We start from the raw sequence: 20,832 nt of genomic DNA on the forward strand, positions 1-20,832 counted from the left end.
ACTTCCTCCTAGATTCAGACAGTCCAGCACTTGCACAGCCTCTAGTTTAGACAAGGACAGAGAAAGGCCTGGCTAATTCAGCTCTTAGTGCAGCCTGATTTAATTTTTTCTGTGCACAGGTGGAATCAGCTATGGTGCTGGGAGGCATCTCAGCTCTTGGAGTACGGACAGGCCTCCAAAGAGACTGCACAGGAACACGCGTTCTCCATCCACTGGCTCAGGGAGTTTGCCATTTTCTGCCAAGAATTTTCTGTTTGTCAATATCAGATAATGGGAACAAAGACCTAAATCACATTGGGTTTGACAAGCATCACTGATGGCACCTTCATTTCAAACACAAATGTGGATGCAGAGGGTTTTCCAAAGATGCCAATTACCAGCTCGTGGCTCAGCTTCAGCAAGCTGCTTCTGCACGTGCACTGGCCCTTTGAGGTAAGAGGAACATTGGCAGGCTTAAAATTGGGTGCAGGCTAACGTACCTCGTGGACTTGGGGCTTTACAAGATACATCACTGAGGCCATAGCTACGCTCCAGAGTTAAGCTGACTAAAGCTAGCTTGGGGATCATGAACTGCTGTAATTACATCACTGGTGCATATTCACACATCGCTCTGTGTCAGAACAGCCTGTCCCCAATTGGTGCGCTACCGCTGGCAGAGTGAGCAGTGCACTGTGGGTAATTCTGCCACCTTCTCCCACTAGGAGTTCTGGGAATGAACTGCAGTGAGTCACAAGGGTGAGATCAGTTTTCCCATAATTCCAAGGGCATCTGACTACGTTTCATGCCATTTTCCCACTACACCTGTAAACTATGAACCCACCTTCTCTGCCTGCATTGCTCAGGAGGCAGGTGAGAAGCGTCAGGAAATCAGCGTGGCTGACCCTGCAGTACTTCACGAGCTGCAAATCGGAACAGAAAGCCATAGTGCCTGCCCAGTTAAGTGCCATGGACAGAAACAATTTAGGGTTGAGATTGGCATTCATGGAGCAGCTGTGAGCATTGAACCAAAGCTGTCAGGCTCTGGAAACAAGCTCTGATTGGTGGGACTGGACGGTGATGCAGGTCTGGGCTGGTAAGCAGTGGCTGCAGAACTTTTCACTGTGGCACATGGACACCGAAACAAGAGCTGCTCTAGCAGCAGAAAAGCAAGTGGAAATCACAGTGTGGAAGCTGGCCACTCCAAACTTGGAATTGGGAAGTACCCTGGGGGGGTTGCGGTGATGCAAGTGTGCCAGGCCATTAATCACCTGCAACAAAGGACTGTGACTTTGGGCAACATGCAGGAAATAGCAGATGGCTTTGAAGCACCAGGGGACAGATTGCACCCATCTCAATTTTGGTGCCAGGCCATTTTGAAACAGAGTACATCAACAACAAGGGATGCTTCTCTATGGTACTACAAGTGCTGGTGGCTCATTGGAGTCATTGCACTAACATCAATCCAGGATGGGCAGGGAAGGTGCACGATGCACACACCTTCAGGAATACTGGCCCGCATACAGAGTGTGCAGGGATGTTCTTTCCAGACCAGGGGATTCCACTAGGGCAGTGGTAACCAACTGGCCAATTGTGATCGACTGGTTGAGCCTGGTGAGTCTCCCCATCCCAGGAGCAGCCAGCGCAGCCCTGTGTGTGGAGAGCCCGGGGGAAGGGGAGAGCAGACTGCTCCTGGCTGCAAGCAACACCCCCTGCAGTTCCCATTGGCCGGGAACAGAAGACTGACAGGGATGGTGCTGGCAGAGAGGGGCAGCATGTGGAGCCACGTACCCCCACCCCGTCCTTCTTCACAGGGCCACAGGGGCTTGCTGGTCCCATCCAGGCGTGGCTTTGGTGCCCCTGCGTGGATACAAACATCTACCCACAGACAGACATCGGTGTCCACTGATCCGCAGGGCTCTGCTCCCCGGAGGCGCTGCAGCCAAAGAAGCGGGGCATGGTGCTGGAGCAAATGCCTGGTGCCGGCAGCAACTCCCAGCACTGTGGCTGCACTGCCCCCCAGCCTCGCAGCCAACTGCATCTCCTGTCCAGGGGCATGCAGCCGTGCTGGTGGCAGAGCAGGGGGCTGCGCATTCCCACAGCCGGGAGGAGCTGCCAGCACCAGGCATTGGCTCATGGGAGCAGCAGCACCACGCTCCTGTTCCTATTCAGTATTCAAATTCGAAACTGTTCCTTAATCTAACACACACGTATGGTACCACAACACTAATGGACCATGACTCTATTCTGCAGCACGAGACACAAAGCCATGAGAACATTACACACACACAGTAAACTGCTGGAAAGTCTCAGGACACAGAAGATGATTTTCATATTTAATGGTGGTCCTTGATCGTTGACTTAGATAATCCAATACATATTTGTAATTGGAGAAGCTCAGGATTTGCAGTGGTCAGTGTGTGTCCTGCAGTCAGTACAGAGACTCACAAGAGAAGACCACGGTGATCTCACCTACGTACCTGAGGTAAAAATGGCAAGTTTTTAAGCTGCGATACAGGAACATACAGAGTCTCTTTGCCCCTTCCCCCTTCGCACAGACACACACACACACAATTGTTCCACATATGTCCAGGCAGTTCAGACAAAGCTAAAAAGCTGCAATAGTGTAACATATTTGAAAACTCTTGTAACACCAGTGAGTGAGATATTTTTAAATGAGGGCCACACAAACAAACCCTAAACAAGCGGTAAGGAAGCATTTCACACTCACCTCAACATGATCAGCCCAATTCTCCTGAGTCATCGATTTCTGAAAAGAGAAAAACAATCTCAAATATGTTTTTAAAGCACATTAATACACAGAGTGGAAATGTAACCCACAAGCAACATTTATAACACAGGAATACAATCTGGTATGCACTGAAATCCCTGGGTTCTCATATATCATTATGAAGAGCACATTAGAACAATATTGCTAGGACTGCTTAATCCAGACAAATGTTGGAGTGCAACACAAGACTGATCTGTCTGCACTTACAACACGAAGGCCACACAGAATCCTATCCAGATCATACTGAAGCTCCTCTTACACTTTATAAAATAAAGAGACTCCAACCAGACCTAGTCTGCAGTGGGTGCCACATTACAGTGAGCTGCCATTGTGCAGGTAGGTACGACTGATGAAAACTGAGCTGTTGCTGAACTCAGTAAATAACAGTATCTAACGTAACAGAGCACTTGCATTTCCTGGTGCCCTTCGCACACCCAACATGATCCCTCAGAAGCACAGCAGATGCCTCCATGGTATTCAGGCTGCTGTGGAGCAACTGAATACTGCAAAAAGTGATCACACTGGTCCCCAGAAGAAGCTGCCTTCTCAGACAGCAGTGTGCTCACATTCGGGGAATTAGTGAGCTTGGCAGGGACTCTTCCTCTGAACACCACCTTTGTCCTTCTTAAAGCTCCTAGGATGACTACACTGCCACACCCAGTAGATCAGCTCTGTCCCCCGTGAGGCTCACACCACTGAGAGGGAGACCACCTCCCCAGCTTACTGAACACCCTCAAGTCAGTGGGAGTGGAGGCCTCCAGCACCGTGCAGGACTAGTCCCTATACGAAAGATAACAGGTGTGACTGAAAAAAACTGAAAAACGGCAAATGGTCCTGCAGCACCTTAGAGATGAACAAAAAGTGTGGACTGTATTATGGAAAGTACTGGTTGTTACAGTGCTGCTCACACTGCGCTGCAGGGAAACCACTGTCATGTGTCCACTTGTGACAGGGGAGCTGTCCATGTAAGCGGCTCTTGCCATGCCCCAGAAAGCAGTGCATTGTGGGAGCTATCTTACTGTGCAACTGGCCGTAGCGTGCTTTGGGAAGGGTTTGCAATGCTGCACGGGCAGGCAGCATCGCATGACGCAGGTTTTCCAATCCCACTGCTCCATCCTGCTACACTGACAGCTGCTTTTCAACAGAAGTCGGGGAAGACCAGAAGGCAGGGCAGGGAGTGTGAGCATGCATCTGTGTGTGTGTGCATCTGTGTGTGTGTACACGTGTACGTGGGACGGAGACTGTGTGTTTTGGGGGAGGTCACCATGTCATCTTGTAAGTTCAGGCAGCAGCAGGAAACAATCCCTCCTGAGGCAGGAGGAGGGGGAAACCTTGACATTTCAGCAGGCCTCCTCCCTCCCCAATTCTTTGCACAGTCTCTCTCTCTCTCACACACACACACAGATGCCTGCCTCTGACTAGTTGGCTCTGTTCCCAAGGCAGGTCGGCCCAGCATGCAGACTGTCCCAAACGGAGCTCTGAAAGGACACAGGTGCATGCCTGCAGGACAGCCAAGTGAGTTCCAAAGTGCTGAGGGAACGTGCGGGATTTCTGGAAGCCAGTCAGAATATAACAATTCAAGTTTCCACACAGCCCCAGCTCATACTTCTCTCAAGGGGGTTTACCTAGAGCAGTGTTTCCCAATGTGATTTGGCCACGGAACTCTTTTAAACTCAAAAGAATTTGTGGAATCCCTAATAGTCTGATATATGGAGCTGAGGGTGTATGGGGTTGCATGGTAGTACCTCTAAAGGAGCGTTTGTTGCACTTCTTCGGGAGTGGCTTTGCATGCGGCAATGGCCACACCCCGGGCAACAGCTTTGACAGGCCAGCTAAACCAGGTGAGGGTAGCTGATGGATATGAAACCCTCGATGAGTTAGGGACTCTCATCCTAGCATGCGAAGACTGCTTTGATGGATCAGGCGGAGGAAATCCTTATGATTCAACAGCTAAGGCGGCATTGCAGCAGCGCACTATGGAGTGCATAGGGCATGTCAGAGCATTTAAGGTGACAAAGCCATCCAATGCAGCCGAGGTAGTCTCCAGAAGCAACAATTGTCTCGTGCCACTGGATTCCAACTTTTGAGGCCGAGAAAGTGGGATCATCTCTGTACAAAGGCTTTCCCACTATAATATTCTTCACGCACAGGTTATGTTGTGAAAAAAAAATAACCTGGTAATGGGAGCATGGAACGTCCATACGCTCATGGACAGTGAGGACACAGTAAGACCTCATCGGAGAACAGCCCTAGTTGCTAAAGAGCTTTCATACTATGGTATTGATATCGCTGCCTTGAGTGAAACCAGGCTTGCTGAAGAAGGATTTCTCACTGAACTAGCTAGTGGTTACACCTTCTTCTGGAAAGAGAAAGCGCAGAATGAGGGTAGGATCTATGGAGTCGGCCTGGCTGTCAAGACTAGTCTGATGAAACAACTTTCGGACCCACCTGTCGGTATTAACGAGAGGCTCATGAAGCTACACCTGCCCCTTAGTCACAAGCGGTATGCAATAGTCATCAGTGCATACACTCCCACCATGAACAGCACAGAGGAGACAATTGAGCAGTTTTACATCGACCACAGTTCCGTTCTGTGCTCAGTGCCGGCTCAGTGTTGGCCGGCACTGAGCACAGAACGGAACTGAGGTCGATGTAAAACTGCTCAATTGTCTCCTCTGTGCTGTTCATGGTGGGAGTGTATGCACTGATGACTGTGTGCTGAGGCCTTGTTGGGAGACTTCAACGCCCGAGTTGGCTGCGACCACAGTTGATAGGAGGGTTAGGGTTAGGCAAACAGGGTGTTGGTCAAATGAACAGTAACGGCTTATTGCTGCTGAGAAAATGTGCAGAACATGACCTCCTCATCACGAACACAGTGTTTAGGATGGCAAACAAATACAAGACTACTTGGATGCACCCTAGATCAAAACAATGGATCATGATAGATTATGTCATTGTTCGTCAGCGTGATATTCAGGATGTCCTTATCACCAGAGCCATGCAAGGAGCAGAGTGCTGGACTGAATATAGGTTTGTCCACACCATTTTCAAAATACACATTGCTCAGCATAACCCAAAGCGCATCCGAACAGCCTTTAACATTGCCAGACTCCAGCAGCCATCTCACCTGCACAAGTTCCAGTCAAGCCTTGATGAAAAGTTGACTGCCAGTGGACCATTGATTGGAGGTCCAATTCAGAAGTGGAACCAGTTTAGAGAAGTGATGATGGAGACAGACAAGTCAGTGCTTGGTCCCAAGAAATGCAATCATCTAGACTGGTTTGATGAGAACAACAGTGCTATTGAGGACCTGCTTGCCAAGAAGAACAAGGCATTTATGGAGTGGCAGAATAACCCAGGCTCCATCTCTAAGAAAGACAGGTTTAAGTTCCTCCAGGCCCAGCAACAAATCCGCAAAATGCACGATCAGTGGTGGAAGAAGAAAGCTGAAAAGTGCAACACTATGCTGACTTAAACAACCCAAGAGAGTTCTTCAGTTCCATCAAGTCAGTCTTTGGTCCTTCCAAGTCTGGCTCTGCCCCCTTGTTGTCTGCAGATGGAGCCACGTTGATCAAGGATAAGGCTGGCATCACTAACCAATGGAAAGAGTATTTCAGTCAGCTCCTGAATCGTCCATCATCAGTTGATCAGTCAGCACTGGAACAGATCCCTCAGAAGCCAACCCTTGAAGACCTGGGAGAGCCTCCATTTATTGACGAAGTTAGAAAGGCCATCAGGCAGATGAGTTGCGACAAGGCATCCGGCAAAGATGGAATTCCCGCAGAACTGTACAAGGCATTTAATGGGGAGTCACTTAAGGTTTTTCATAATGTCTTGACCAGTATTTGGGAAGAGGAAGAAATGCCATCTGACCTCCGTGATGCCGTGATAGTTGCTTTGTTCAAGAATAAGGGTGCAAGAGCTGACTGCGGGAACTACAGAGGTATCTCGCTGCTTTCTGTTGCTGGGAAAATCTTCGCCCACATCATCCTGACCAGGCTGATTTTGACAGTTTCAGAAGTGAGTCTCCCCAAGTCACAGTGTGACTTCCGCCGTACTGTCGATATGATCTTTGTAATGAGACAGGTGCAAGAGAAGTGCTTTGAGCAGAATATGAACCTGTACTCTGTCTTCATTGATCTGATGAAGGCATTCGACATGGTTAACAGAGATGCATTGTTAGATCATCCTCAGGAAGCTGGGTTGTCCACCGAAGTTCATCTCACTCATCAAGCTGTTTCACAACGACATGACAGGAGCGGTACTCTCGGATGGTGTGCCAGCTGAGAAATTGAACATCTCCAATGACGTGAAGCAGGGCTGTGTACTCGCCCCGGTGCTTTTTAACCTGTTCTTCACTCAAGTCCTCATGCATGCTGTCAGAGACCCAGATCTTGGTATTTACATCCGATACTGTTTGGATGGTTCACTGTTTGATTTGAGACTCCTTACTGCAAAGACCAAGACACTGGAGAGGCTTATCACTGAAGCGCTGTTTGCTGATGACTGCACCCTAATGGCACACCAAGAGAAACACCTGCAGACCATCACTGACAGATTCTCTGAAGCATCCAAACTGTTTGGTCTCGCAATTAGCCTCAGAAAGCGCACCAAACAGTGCTCCTCCACAGCCATGCATCACTATCGATGACACACAACTGAAGGTAGTGGACAGCTTTAAGTACCTGGGCAATACAATATCAAGTGATGGATCCCTTGACAAAGAGATTACAGCAAGGATCCAGAAAGCCAGTCAGGCACTTGGGAGATGCGTATTAAAGTTCTCCAGCCCAAAGATATTCGCCTTTCAACTAAACTCAAGGTATATAATGCCATGGTCTTCACCTCTCTCCTGTATGGCTATGAAACATGGACCGTGTACCGTAGGCACATCAAGCGGATGGAGCAGTTTCACATGCGCTCCCTACAATCACTCATGCGAGTATGCTGGCAGGACCAAATTACTAACCAAGAAGTGCTTGATAGAACTAGTTCCACAAGCATCGAAGCCAAGATCCTCCAGCCCCAGCTTCGATGGTCTGGCCATGTTCTCCGCATGGACGAAAGCAGGATCCCGAGACAGCTGTTCTACTGGGAGCTGGTACGTGGTAGTCGCAAACAGGGATGCCCGAGGAAGAGGTATAAGGACAACCTGCAGACCAACTTGCAGTGGACAGGCCTTCAACCTCGACAATTTGAACTAGCTGCTGCAGACAGGACCAATTAGCGTTCTCTTACGAGGAAAGCAGTGACAAAGTTTGAGGACGACCGCCACCAACGCCTCGCTGCTGCACATGAAAGACAACATAGAGCTGCGTTCTCTCCTGTCCTGACAATCGGTGTCCCATGCCCTATCTGTAACCACATGTCTGCTTCGATCTTTGGGCTCCAGAGCCACATGCGTTTCCACAAATGAAATGCCCAACATGTCTTCCTCGGCTCCCAAGAGACAACTAACAACAACAATATGGGGCTGAAAAAGTAGACCACAAAGTAGTAAATATAATAATAAACAAAGGCTAAACAAGGTCACGAGCTCAACATTTAGTTTAATTGCACACATTTAAAAATGAAAATAACATAATATTAATTATTATTTCTTGTAATCATAAAAAGCGATTGGAACGGAATTTTCTTACGGAACCCTTATTTTTACTCGCGGAACCTCGGGGGATACACTCAACACCACTTGGGATACAATGACTCAGAGCATAGCAAGTGAAGAGCTAGTGCGCACTAGGTGCTTGGCCAGTATGGACACCTCGGGGGAGCTTATTTACTGCGCAGTCACTTGCCAGTGTACACTTGGCCAAAGTCAGGCCAGCCACCTGCAAGAGGGTCAGGGAAGGCAGAGATGTAAGCCCCAGCATGCTAAAGACCCTCTTCCCTACCAGCCAAGAACATGTTATCTCAGGTCAATTAGGATCAGCTGAGAAGAGGCTACTACAGTCAGTCAGGCTCAGCTGAGAAGGGGTTACCTCAGGTTAATTAGCACCACCTGAATCTAATTAAGACCACCTGAGACCTTTTTAAAGCCCCTCCCTTGTTGAAAGAATGGAGGAGGAGTGAAAGATGGAGACAAGCTGTTACTAGGCTTGTGGCAGCAAGGATTTAAGCATCTCCAGGAGGTGAAGCTGTGTTTCTTCTCTCAGGGGAAACAGCCACGCCTGAACACCTGCTAGGGTAAAGACTACCCAGCATGTCAGATATGGGTTGATCTATCCCAGGCCCATCTTGCAAAAGGGAAAAATCCTGAGGCTTGTAAGACAAAGAAGGTCCCTTACAACACAGTTTAATAAAATATACCCATAATTTGGAATTACAGTTATCAGTCTAGAATGTCTCGGTCCATGGACTCACTTCAGAGATTTCTGAGTCTTAATCAATGTTCTCTTTATTTTTTTACATCGTGTGCAGAATAAATGTTATTATATGCACCAAAGCATGTACATATGTGCACCACCGGTGAAAACATATGCTGCTGGCTGTGGGTGCTCTGCTAATCATTTTGGCAGCAGTTGAATCTCTCCTGGGCACCTGCCAAAGTGTTCAGTTTTCAGGGAACAATGATTTCAGTGCCATTTTGTATCACTACAGCATGACTACACTTTCTTGAACACCACACTCACATTTCTATCATCTCTATTATATTTTTCTAATCATGACAAAAATAAACCGACACTCACATTGTACAAACATACCTCAACAAACCTCTTGTAGAAGAGATATTTCAGAGAGCCTAGATGTCGCTGATTTATGACATTTGGACAAAGAGCTGAAACAAAAGAAAGGCCTTTAAGTCAATACAACATCTAAACTTCCTTGAAGTTTTCTTTTCTACAGAGTCTTTTTTTCTTTCCTGATTTAATAATCACTTTGAATGATGCAAACACACCATGCGACCCAAACTTGAAACACAGAGGGTCAGGAGCATATTAACTGTGTTTAAAGACCAAATTTGCATTTTTAGTGTAAACAAGCCCATAAATACAGTTTGCAATTTGGCACATAAAAACATAGGCAGTTTTCTGCCGCTACCCCACCATGTTTTTTGTTGTTGTTGTTGTTTTTGAGGGTCTGATGAGAAAAACCCTTTAAGCCTCAAAGATATATGCACTTGACATAATATATAACCCAAATATCAAAGACAGATCCCAATACAGATAAAATGTATACAAATTTAAAAGCTAGTGAGCACAAATTCAAAGAATAAATTAAAAAACCCAGAATTACCCACACCTCAAAGAGAAAGATATTTGTTTGCAATAAATGCACCACATGCCTCTGTGATGCACCAAGATGTCCCAGTACCAAAAACAAGCTAATACAAAAGAGTAAAGACAAGGGATGTATTTTCAAAAGCACCCACTGACCTAGGACCCTAAATCACATTCACTTTCATTGACATTTAAAGTCATAAATCACCTTGAAAACCTGACTTAGGCCTTGTCTACACTACACAGCTTTGTCAACAAAAACAGCTTCTGCTCACAAACCAGTGGAGTGTACATGCTACAGTGCTACTCTGGGTGGCACAACTGCTGTTTTACTGACAAAATTAAACCAGGTCGAAAAGAGGCATAAATATTTCAGCAGTGAAGTTTAAAGTGACAAAGCATCAATGTAGATCATGGCTACTCCCTCAGAGAACTGATGGGCAGGATTCCCTGGGATGCTAACATGAAGGGGAAAGGAGTCCAGGAGAGCTGGCAGGATTTTCATAGAATCATAGAACACTAGGACTGGAAGGGAACTCGAGAGTCATCGAGTCCAGTCCCCTGCCCTCATGGCAGGACCAAATACTGTCTAGACCATCCCTGATAGACATTTATCTAACCTGCTCTTAAATCTCTCCAGAGATGAGGATTCCACAACCTCCCTGGGCAATTTATTCCAGTGTTTGACCACCCTGACAGTTAGGAACTTTTTCCTAATGTCCAACCTAAACCTCCCTTGCTGCAGTTTAAGTCCCTTGCTTCTTGTTCTATCCTCAGAGGCCAAGATGAACAAGTTTTCTCCCTCCTCCTTATGACATCCTTTTAGATATCTGAAAACTGCTATCATGTTCCCCCTCAATCTTCTCTTTTCTAAACTAAACAAACCCAATTCTTTCAGCCTTCCCTCATAGGTCATGTTCTCTACACCTTTAATCATTCTTGTTGCTCTTCTCTGGACCCTCTCCAATTTCTCCACATCTTTCTTGAAATGTGGTGCCCAGAACTGAACACAGTACTCCAACTGAGGCCTAACCAGCGCAGTGTAGAGCGGAAGAATGACTTCTCGTGTCTTGCTTTTAAAGAAGCCTTATTGAAGGCACAGGAAGAAACCATCCCGATGCACAGTAAGAAAAGCAAATATGGCAGGCGACCAGATTGGCTTACCGGGGAAATCCTTGGTGAGCTTAAACACAAAAAGGAAGCTGACAACAAGTGGAAACTTGGATAGATGACTAGGGAGGAGGATAAATATATTGCTCGAGAATGCAGGGGGGTATCAGGAAGGCGAAAGCGCAATTGGAATTGCAGCTAACAAGGGATGTGAAGGGTAACAGGAAAGGTTAGAGAGGGTGTGTTAGTAAGGGTTAGTAAGGGTACCTCCCTTACTGAATGATGATGTGGGAAAAGCTGAAGTACTCAATGCTTTCTTTGCCTCTGTCTTCATGGACAAGGTCAGCTCCCAGACCACTGCACTAGGCAACGCAGTATGGGAAGGAAATGGATAGCCCTTGATGGGTAAAGAACAGGTTAGGAACTTTTTAGAAAAGCTAGACATACACAAATCCATGGGGCCGGATTTAATGCATCCGAGGGTACTGAGGGAGTTGACAAATGTCACTGCAGAGTCTTTGGTCATTATCTTTGAAAAGTCGTGGAGATCGGGAGAGATCCCGGATGATTGGAAAAGGGCAAATGTAGTGCCCATCTTTAAACAAGGGAAGGAGGACAATCCAGGGAACTACAGATCAGTCAGCCTTACCTCAGTCCCCGGAAAAATCATGGAGGGATCCTCAAGGAATCAATTTTGAAGCACTTGGAAGAGAGGAATGTGATCAGTAATAGTCAACATGGATTCACCAAGGGCAAGTCGTGCCTGACCAATCTGATTAGCTTCTTTGATGAAATAACTTGCTTTGTGGATATGAGAAAGTCAGTGGATGTGATATACCTCGGCTTTAGCAAAGCTTTAGATATGGTCTCCCACAATATTCTTGCCAGCAAGTTAAGGGAGTATGGATTGGATAAATGGACTGTAAGATGGACAAAAAGCTGTCTAGACTGTTGGGCTCAGCAGGTAGTGATCAACGGCTCGATATCAGGTTGGCGGTTGGTTTCTAGAGGAGTGCTCCAAGGATCGGTTCTAGGGCCGGTTTTGTTCAACATCTTTATTAAAGACCTGGATGAGGGGATGGATTGCACCCTCAGCAAGTTTGCAGATGACACTAAGCTAGGGGGAGAGGTAGATATGCTGGAAGGCAGGGATAGGGTCCAGAGTGACCTAGACAGATTAGAGGATTGGGCCAAAAGAAATTTGATGAAGTTCAACAAGGACAAGTGCAGAGTCCTGCACTTGGGATGGAAGGATCCCAAGCATTGTTACAGGCTGGGGACAGACTGGCTAAGTAGCAGTTCTGCAGAAAAGGACCTGGGGATTACAGTGAATGAGAAGCTGAATATGAGTCAACAGTGTGCCCTTGTAGCCAAGAAGGCAAATGGCATATTAGGTTGCATTAGGAGGAGCATTGCCAGCAGATCTAGAGAAGTGATTATTCCTCTTTATTCGGCTCTGGTGAGGCCACATCTGGAGTACTGTGTCCAGTTCTGGGCCCCCCACAATAAAAAGGATGTGGGCGCATTGGAGAGAGTCCAGCGGAGGGCAACCAAAATGATTAGGGGTCTGGAGCACCTGACCTATGAGGAGACTGAGGGATTTGGGTTAGTTTAGTCTGAAGAAGAGAAAAGTGAGGGGGGATTTGATAGCAGCCTTCAACTTCCTGAAGGGAGGTTCCAAAGAGGATGGAGAAAGGCTGTTCACAGTAGTGACAGATGACAGAACAAGGCACAATGGTCTCAAGTTACAGTGGGGGTGGTCTAGGTTGGATATTAGGAAAAACTCTTTCCCTAGGTGGGTGGGGAAGCGCTGGGATGGGTTCCCTAGGGAGGTGGTGGAATCTCCATCCCCAGAGGTTTTTAAGTCTCGGCTTGACAAAGCCCTGGCTGGGTTGATTTGTTGGGATTGGTCCTGACTTGGGCAGGGGACTTATGACTCCTGAGGTCTCTTCCAGTTCTGTGATTCTATGATTCTACTCCACATGTGGGATCCTTTGAACATGGCCTCCACTGGGAACACGCTCCACGATGGCGAGGCATCTCCCAGGTGGGGTGAGCACTGAAAGATGCAAGCATATAGGCTGGCCGCAACAAGTGGATTCAGGGTGTCGGCATTTCTAGCCCCCAGGGAGGAGGTGCCAGGAGTGCCAGGGCATGGTGGGAAATGCATTGTATTCATGCCTGTCAGTGTGAAATAAGCTATTTGCATGTATATGCAACCACACTTAAATTGTGGCCTTCGGCATGTGCTGTGAGTATCATTGTAGCCCCCGGGGCTTCCAAAGTTGAGTAGCCCTGGTGTAGATGCTACTTTTCAATATATTGCCAGAACTGGCCTCCTCCAGTATCCCACAATGCCTGAGGTGACTGCTCTGCTTACTGTTTTGAGCTCAGCTGCCCTGCATGTAATTATGCAGGCATGCTGCCCTCCCCAATACCAAATGGTGACTTGTGCTCTGTGCTCTCCTCATTGGGAGAAGGCAGTGCACAAGTCAGTGGGCACTGCCAGGCAGTCGCTGCTGATCTTGTATGACAAATACTCACATCTCCAGCAATTTGAATTCACCAAAGTATTTTCCACAGGCAGCACTGCATGGGTATGTGACCGCAAGTGCTGAGATACAATGGTTTCCAACCCAGGTGATCTAATGTACTGGAACAAGGTCTCCTCCTACTCTGCCTTCATACAACCAAATGATATTTGAGGGAACAAATGTTACTTTGTCTATTGTTTTCCAAAAGATCAAGAGTCTTCTCTGTCATTCTAATATCCCCCTCCTTCACCTGACTCCAGAGTAACATCCTTTGAAAATACTTCAAGCAGGGTGGGAAACCTAAGGTGCAGGGGCCACATGCGGCCCCCAGCTTGCCTGAATCCAGCTCCTGAGGTTCAGGGCTCTCCCTCCAGCATTAGGGAGCTAGAGCTGGCACTCCAGCCCCCAGCTGCCTTCCCATGGACTGGCCTTGGACTGATTTTCCTGTGGGTCAGCAGCCCCCAACCCAAAAAAGGCTTCCCTCACCCCCGAGTTAAAGCAAAGAAACCCTGTGAAGTCCTGGTGGAGCTGCCCGCAGCGGCTGTCCTCTGGTATGCACTAGAGCCGTGGTCCCCAACACGGTGCCCGCGGGGGCACTTGCATGCGCCTGCCAGGTGCTCGGGGCTGGCCTGGTCCCGGGCACATGGCGCGGCGCTTGCGGGGGGGAAGCCCCGGCCCCGGCCGTGCGGCGCTTGCGGGGTGCTTGCAGGGGGGGACCCCGGCCCCGGGCGCGTGGCTATGGGGGGGGCCCCGGTACCGGGCGTGTGGCTATGGGGGGGCCCCAGCCCCAGGCAAGTGGCTATGGGGGGGGCCGCCCCCGGGCAAGCAGCTATGGGGGGGGCCGCCCCTGACACGCAAGTGTCCCCGCCCCCCCGGGTGCCCGGCGGGCGAACGGCCACGCCCCCTGGCGCCCGACAACCTCAAAAGGTTGGGGACCACTGCACTAGAGCTTCTGGGTCTCTAAGAACAGCAGTGATGATACCTGAACTCAGTGCTTTTCTTTTATTTAAAAAAAAATGCCAGTACTCCAGGGGAAGTTGTTGAGCTCTGACTGGAGGTGCCAGTACTGCATACCGGGCAGTACCATCACAAAAAAAGCACTGCCTGAACTAATGGGAAGATTTCTGAACAGCCTTCTTCTGCCCTCTGCTGTTTAAATACAGGAGAAACAATCATTCTCAGTCCATCGTGTACATTGCTATTCTGGGGCTTCCCAGGTTTGTACAAAACACAGCTCAGGATTCAACCCAAGGGAAAAGCTGGTGGCAAAAACAAAGAAGCCCGTATTCTGTATGCGAAGAAGCCATCTGACAGGGTAAGGCTAAGGTGGGGAGACAACAGACTTTTCATGCTGCAGTGAGGCAACATCCATAAGGATCTTTCAGTTGGCTGGGCAAGCAACTTCCATCTCCTCACTTGCAAGTTAGAGTGAACAGGCCTGATGCTACCTAATTATTATTATTCACTTTTGGGCAGGAACCCTCATTTCCAGAGAGAGACCAGCAGGGCCAATGTGCAAAATTAGTTCTAATGTGGAGTGTGTTACTCTGCTTCCGTATGTGGACTGTTTGGAAAGAGGCTGGAATACCAGCTACACTATTCCAGCCCCAGCTATTCTCTCCTCTCTGACTACCAGTATCTGTAAATCAGCTACGTCAGTCCCAGAGGGTCTCCAGAAGGGCTTACGTAAATATCCCATAACAGCGAGCAGACGCGTTATACCCAAACAGACCGCTCTCCCCTTATGTGTGAGGACAACTCCATATCAACTGCGTTAACTGCACAGAGTTCACATCCACTTTACTGGGAAAGCCAAGGGAGCCCAGCGATGAGGAAATCACAGTTGTGTCTCAAGAGCAGGGAGCATGCACAGGGCAGAAGAGGAGGACAATCAATAAGATACATGGAACTGTCATGTGGCTGCTCATTTGCTCTGTGGCCCCATCTGCTGCTATTAGGGCTGTAAATGGTGAATGAGTAAGTGAGGCCCTTCACGAGTGATGCTTACCGGTTCCTGGGCAGGTGGCTGCTCCAGCCCCGCGAAACCCACCAGATCGGCCCTGTCCCTGGCGGGCCCTGTCCAGCCTCCTGCTGCAGGTTACACGCTGGCTCCCCGGGAACAGGGCTTGCTCCTGGGAAGCTGGCTGCAGAGCCCGCAGTGACGCCTCCTCCCTGGGATACTTCACTGCAGGTTCTGTGTAAGCTCTATACTGCACAGCCTGCTGCATGTGGAACTGAGTAACCACTAGGATTTTTAAATGAATTTTTACATCCCTAGCTGATACCACTGCATCATCCTCTGTCTGTCTCATAGGCCTTAAGCTCAAGAGCAACATAAGGAGTTTCACACATTAAGGACTGGCCAGCTCCTAAATCCTGCGTAGGACTCTGTGAGTTCACTGCACTGGGAGAAGGGTGAGTTCTAGCTATTGGGACTCACCTAGAACTGAGACGCAGATGCTTTCCCATGCCAAGAAGCCCTGCTCCCACCTTCCCTCCTGAAAGCACCCTCCCTCTTCCCTCTGCCACTGCTGGCTCAGCTGCTTTCCCAGGCAGGGGGCCAGCAGTGGAAAGGAGTGTGCAAGGGGAGGGATGGGCAGCAGCAGAGGGACTGTGGCATGGAGCAGGACCAGGAGGATGAGGCCATGTGGCTGGGAAAGGAGGCCTCAGACTCCTGGCTGGAATGTGCATGAGTTTTACGCACAACAAGGGGTGGTCAAAAAAAAGAAATTTTCACCCCAAAAAAAGTCTTGATTCCTCTCCCTATGAATTTTTTTAAACTCAGATGTCAGGAAGGGAGGCAGAACAGGGGGAGGGAGAGGAGAAGGCAAATGGGAACTAATGTTAACTCCTTTAAGACTGAAGTGCTACAGCATTAAGGTTGTAAAAGTGAAACTGTCTTCATTCATGTTTATCTCCGTCAAAGCCATCGTAAAAGGTGATTAGACCAGGTCTCTAATTTGGTACATGAGGTCATCCTGACTTGAGTTACAGGAGAAACTGGCCAAGAACAACCACTGCCATTTCCTCCTAGCAATTATATATGCCAGAAAGTTGAGCTTGAGTGTTACTGATTTTCTCCAGAAAAAAATAAACATTTGCTTGGGAGTCAGCAACTTCAAACTGAGTTTATGTCTATTGACCTCATTTTTTTCCAATCAGCAGATCCCTGCGCAAGGGCCACTGGAGCAGCACAAAGGAGATGGGGCTGGCGGAGAGGATCAGGGTGTATAGAAGATGCTCTGATTCAACACATCTCCAATGGAGCATCCCATGGAATTTCAGATGGAATTTAATGTTCCCACTATGTGGAATACCTGAGTTAGCAGAGGTGTACAGCTGCCTGCCCCTCCCCTGTGGACAAAGGGATCTGCTGATTCAGAGGGGGCTGCAACTTGCAGCGGTGAATCCAGGCTGATATTTGTATCAATTGGAATCAAGTCCTCAAAAACAACAAATACCTGCCAATGTATGTCCTGACTTACAGCATGAGCTCTTTTGGGAACACTGGCCTGTGCATAGACACAGAATTTCTCAGGCTGAACCTCTCTAGTCTGGCACTCTCTGGTCCAACAGCATCCGTGGTCTGGAATTATTTTAGTTAGCCGAATGTCCACTTACCATGGGTGTGGTCAAGTTTCCCAATGTCCCATAAAATTTGTTTACCGGCACCAGTCCTGGCTCTCAGTGTTCTGTGCTGTTATTTAGCTCTAATTTTCCCCAAATGTCTTCTAAGAGCCCAGTAAGCAATGGAAGTGTTGGCGATGCTGCTAGATAAAATTGATCTTCAGTGGTCCAGCAAATTCTCTGCTTCAGCGCTGATCAGGTCCTGAGGGTGCCAGACTAGAAAGGTTCAACCTGTATATATTCTAGAGAGCTTCTCTGTTTGATCAAGAACTCCTCCTAAATGGTGAGAACTAGGACCAGCAAATTCAATATACAGCTTCCTCTTAGCATAACTTAAAGCAACAAAAGGGTTTGGCTGTGCCAGGAAAATGGGATGTGCCGAGAACGGGACTGCTTCTCATAAAACCAAACAGAAAAGAGACAGAATCACCAAATCACGTACAGCCCTCAAAATGGACAGAACTGAGTGAATGCTGAAAGAGACTGAACTAAGATGAACCAGACAAAAATAAAACAAACCTAGAATAGGACTGCTTCTCAATAAACTTTACAGAAAAGAAATAAAACAGAGGAATCTGAAGTAGTGCTCTGTTTTGACACAGTGATATCAATGTTTAAGGTTTGAAAACTAGGAAACAATGTTATTGGAAATCAAATTGACTATAGCCCTTTTAAGTTAAAACATAGTGCATGATAAGAGTTTATAGGAATGAAGAAAAAATACACCTGATGGAATTCCCATTTTAAAAAAATTACTAAAAATAGACAGTAAATCTTTTAACAACCCCTTTTTTAAAGAAATCTGAAATAAAAATTAACTTTATAAAAATAGCAATGTATTTTTGAAAAATACAATCATTTAAATTAAGCATGCAGGAGGCCCCCGACTTGCGATGTGACTGGTTCCGGGGGAAGTGTCGCAAGTTGGGGGCATCATAACTCGAACCCACATTTATGATAGGCGCCATCATAAATGCAGGCTGAGGACGCAAGTCAGGGGTTTCCGGCCCCTTCCACACTTACAAAAATGGCTGTAAGGGGGGCGGGGCGGAACTCGGGCGATCGCAAGTCAAGGGCCTCCTGGATACATTTTCCTTTTATTAAAAAAAACACTTCATTGAGTTAAAGACCTAAGACATGACGGGTATATCTGCTAGTTTATAATAAAAAATAAAGTTGATGTAAGATTCAAAGTAATTCTGCAGATCCGTGGTATGTTAATACCGATCAACGTTCCCTCTAATCTTTTCCATCCATATGCGGATTTCTTCCATCCATGTGCAGAATACATTTTTATGTGAAGTGAGGCATGAGTGAACATGCACCACCTGCGGAAACACAAACCTCGCTGTGGGTTCTCTGCTAATCAGCTGGACAGCCCTGAAATCTCTCCTGAGCAAGCCGCACAAGCACACAGCTTATGAGGAACACTGATTCAAGAGCTGATTTTTTTAATTGAACCACTGCTTTTATAATCCTACACTAACAATAATACAATTAAAAATGTTACAGATCAAGCTGGTGGTCACCTCTCTTTTACACTGCAGTTACCATATTGAGGAAAAGAGGAGGAAACCCTCTGGAAATACGAATGTACATGGGGGAAGCACACTTCAAGTTCCACCCAGATTCCAGGGATAGCCTCTATCTTCCACCTGGGGAGTACTATTAGAACAGGCAAAATCCTTCAAACAGCTAAAGTTTTTCAAAGTCACTCATTGCTGCATCTCCACAATCTCTTTTTGCAGAACTGCTGGTACATACCCTACAGTCATTAATCCAGCAAATGCTGTTCCATGGACAAATCTGGTAGGGTACTAATAAAATTCCTGGAGAAGCTCAAAACTCACTCACAGTAGGTGAGGGTACTAATGATACTGTGTAGCTATACTGGATAGTAGTTTATACATTATGTATGATTTGCAGACCTTGATAATTAGGTACTATCCACTCGAAAAGCACAGGTTACAGGAAATAAATCTGTTTTTTCAGTTTGCTCACTTTGTGCTTTGATAGCATTTCATACATGGATAATTTCACCACTTCTCCTGTACAGTCAGTTTACACTGCATGTGGGTCTTTCATAGGGTTGGAAGAGCAATTCCTTCAGCTTCCTTTACAAACTAACTAGGAAGTGTGGCCTTGTGGGTGTCCAGGCTTACAGGACAGAAACTCCTTAGGTCTAACTCTGGGTAAACTATCAACCTGCTGTATAGTTTTAACAAATCTTTTAATTCCTCTGTGCCCCAGTTTGTCAACCAATACAATGGGAATGAATTACAATGAGGCACTCCAGGGGAGAGTTTGTGAGGATAATTTATTCATGCTGGAACAGCACTTTGGAGATGTGAAGATGAATATGCAACACAGTGTCACTACACAGTGAAATGAGATTCACTGTGTAGGTTAGCACATAACATTCAGTGTCAGAAAACAGGTAAATATGCAATATCCTGTGGTACTGATGGAGTTAGGGAACTAAACAGGATGCAAATCATAAAGGGTACCTGAAGATTCTGCCAGAAGTCATTACCTTGTTAATGTCACAATGAAAACAGACTGGTGTTTCAGGTACTGAGCCGCTGTTGGGGGACAGGGGAGCAGCCCGCACACTTCCTGGGCTTTGACACTCAGCTGCAGGATTCCCAGGTACCGGTACCTGTCCCTTCCCCCCACCCAGACCCTCACAAGTACCGTATCTCCTGCCCCAGCAACCACTGGCACCCTGCCTCAGCACCCTGCCCCTTTCCCCAGCACCCTGTCCCCTGCCCCAGTATCCACCGGCACCCTGTCCCCTGCCACAGCACCCTGTCCCCACCAGCACAGTTGGGGCCACATTAGTGAGGCTTGAGGGGTTTAGAGCGGTTGTGTTTTTGTATCTCACTTGTGTGGCCCTGGCTGACTTTTCTGTGGGTCAGTGACTCCCTGACTCAAAACAGGTTCCCCGCCCCCTCACAAATAAAGACAGTGCTAAAACCTTTTGTGTTTGACATAATATTTTATTTAAAAATGAAGCCTGGCCAACAAGCCCCCAACTGGGGCCAAGCCCTCATCTGGCCACAGCATCGTAACCCCCACCTTGACCCCAAATCTGAGCCTATCATACACTGGAACCCCCTGTCCTGAGCTTCTCACATCCCCAAACTCCTGCATCCCCACATCCTCAGTCTTTGTTTTTAAACACCACCAATTAAGGTCCTAATGGCAGCAGGCATTCCTCGCTGGACATGTGGGAAAACAGATTAGCTTATCAGTTGTTCACTAGAAAGGTGATTAAATGATTTTGTGTCATATCACATACCTGGATCTAGGTTATATTGTTCTAGGAGCTTGAAGACCAGTTTGCTTAACATTCTGTGGTTGAGTTTGTCAGGTCGTAAACCTGGATACTGCCTGTAAACAAAACAAACAAAACTAGAAAGAAACATCACATCAATGCAAGCAGATACGGTACTTCTCCCTTTTAATAGCAGGGATGTTGTCTGTAGCTGGGTGGTGGCAGCAACTTCTTTTTCCTCCAGCATCCCTCACAGCCCAACTAGGTCTGCTTAAGAAATAGGTATTTAAGTCACTGTGC

The 20,832-nt window shown here is 47.4% G+C and overlaps 1 protein-coding gene across 14 annotated transcripts in view; it reads right to left on the minus strand.

Annotated features, from left to right (window-relative positions):
* Nucleotides 1-20,832, minus strand: part of EXD3 (exonuclease 3'-5' domain containing 3) — a 347,824-nt gene that overhangs the window by 210,199 nt on the left and 116,793 nt on the right. For all 14 annotated transcript variants that reach the window (XM_014570610.4, XM_006117367.5, XM_025181796.3 and 11 more), the window contains 3 exons: nt 20,557-20,648; nt 9,469-9,542; nt 2,708-2,746 (listed from right to left, as the gene is read on the minus strand). In XM_014570610.4, the coding sequence (XP_014426096.3) occupies nt 2,708-2,746; nt 9,469-9,542; nt 20,557-20,648 (205 nt within the window). The remainder of the gene's footprint in view (nt 1-2,707; nt 2,747-9,468; nt 9,543-20,556; nt 20,649-20,832) is intronic.

This window comes from Pelodiscus sinensis, chromosome 23, assembly GCF_052426305.1.
Source record: "Pelodiscus sinensis isolate ZL-2025 chromosome 23, ASM5242630v1, whole genome shotgun sequence".
Lineage (NCBI taxonomy): Eukaryota > Metazoa > Chordata > Testudines > Trionychidae > Pelodiscus > Pelodiscus sinensis.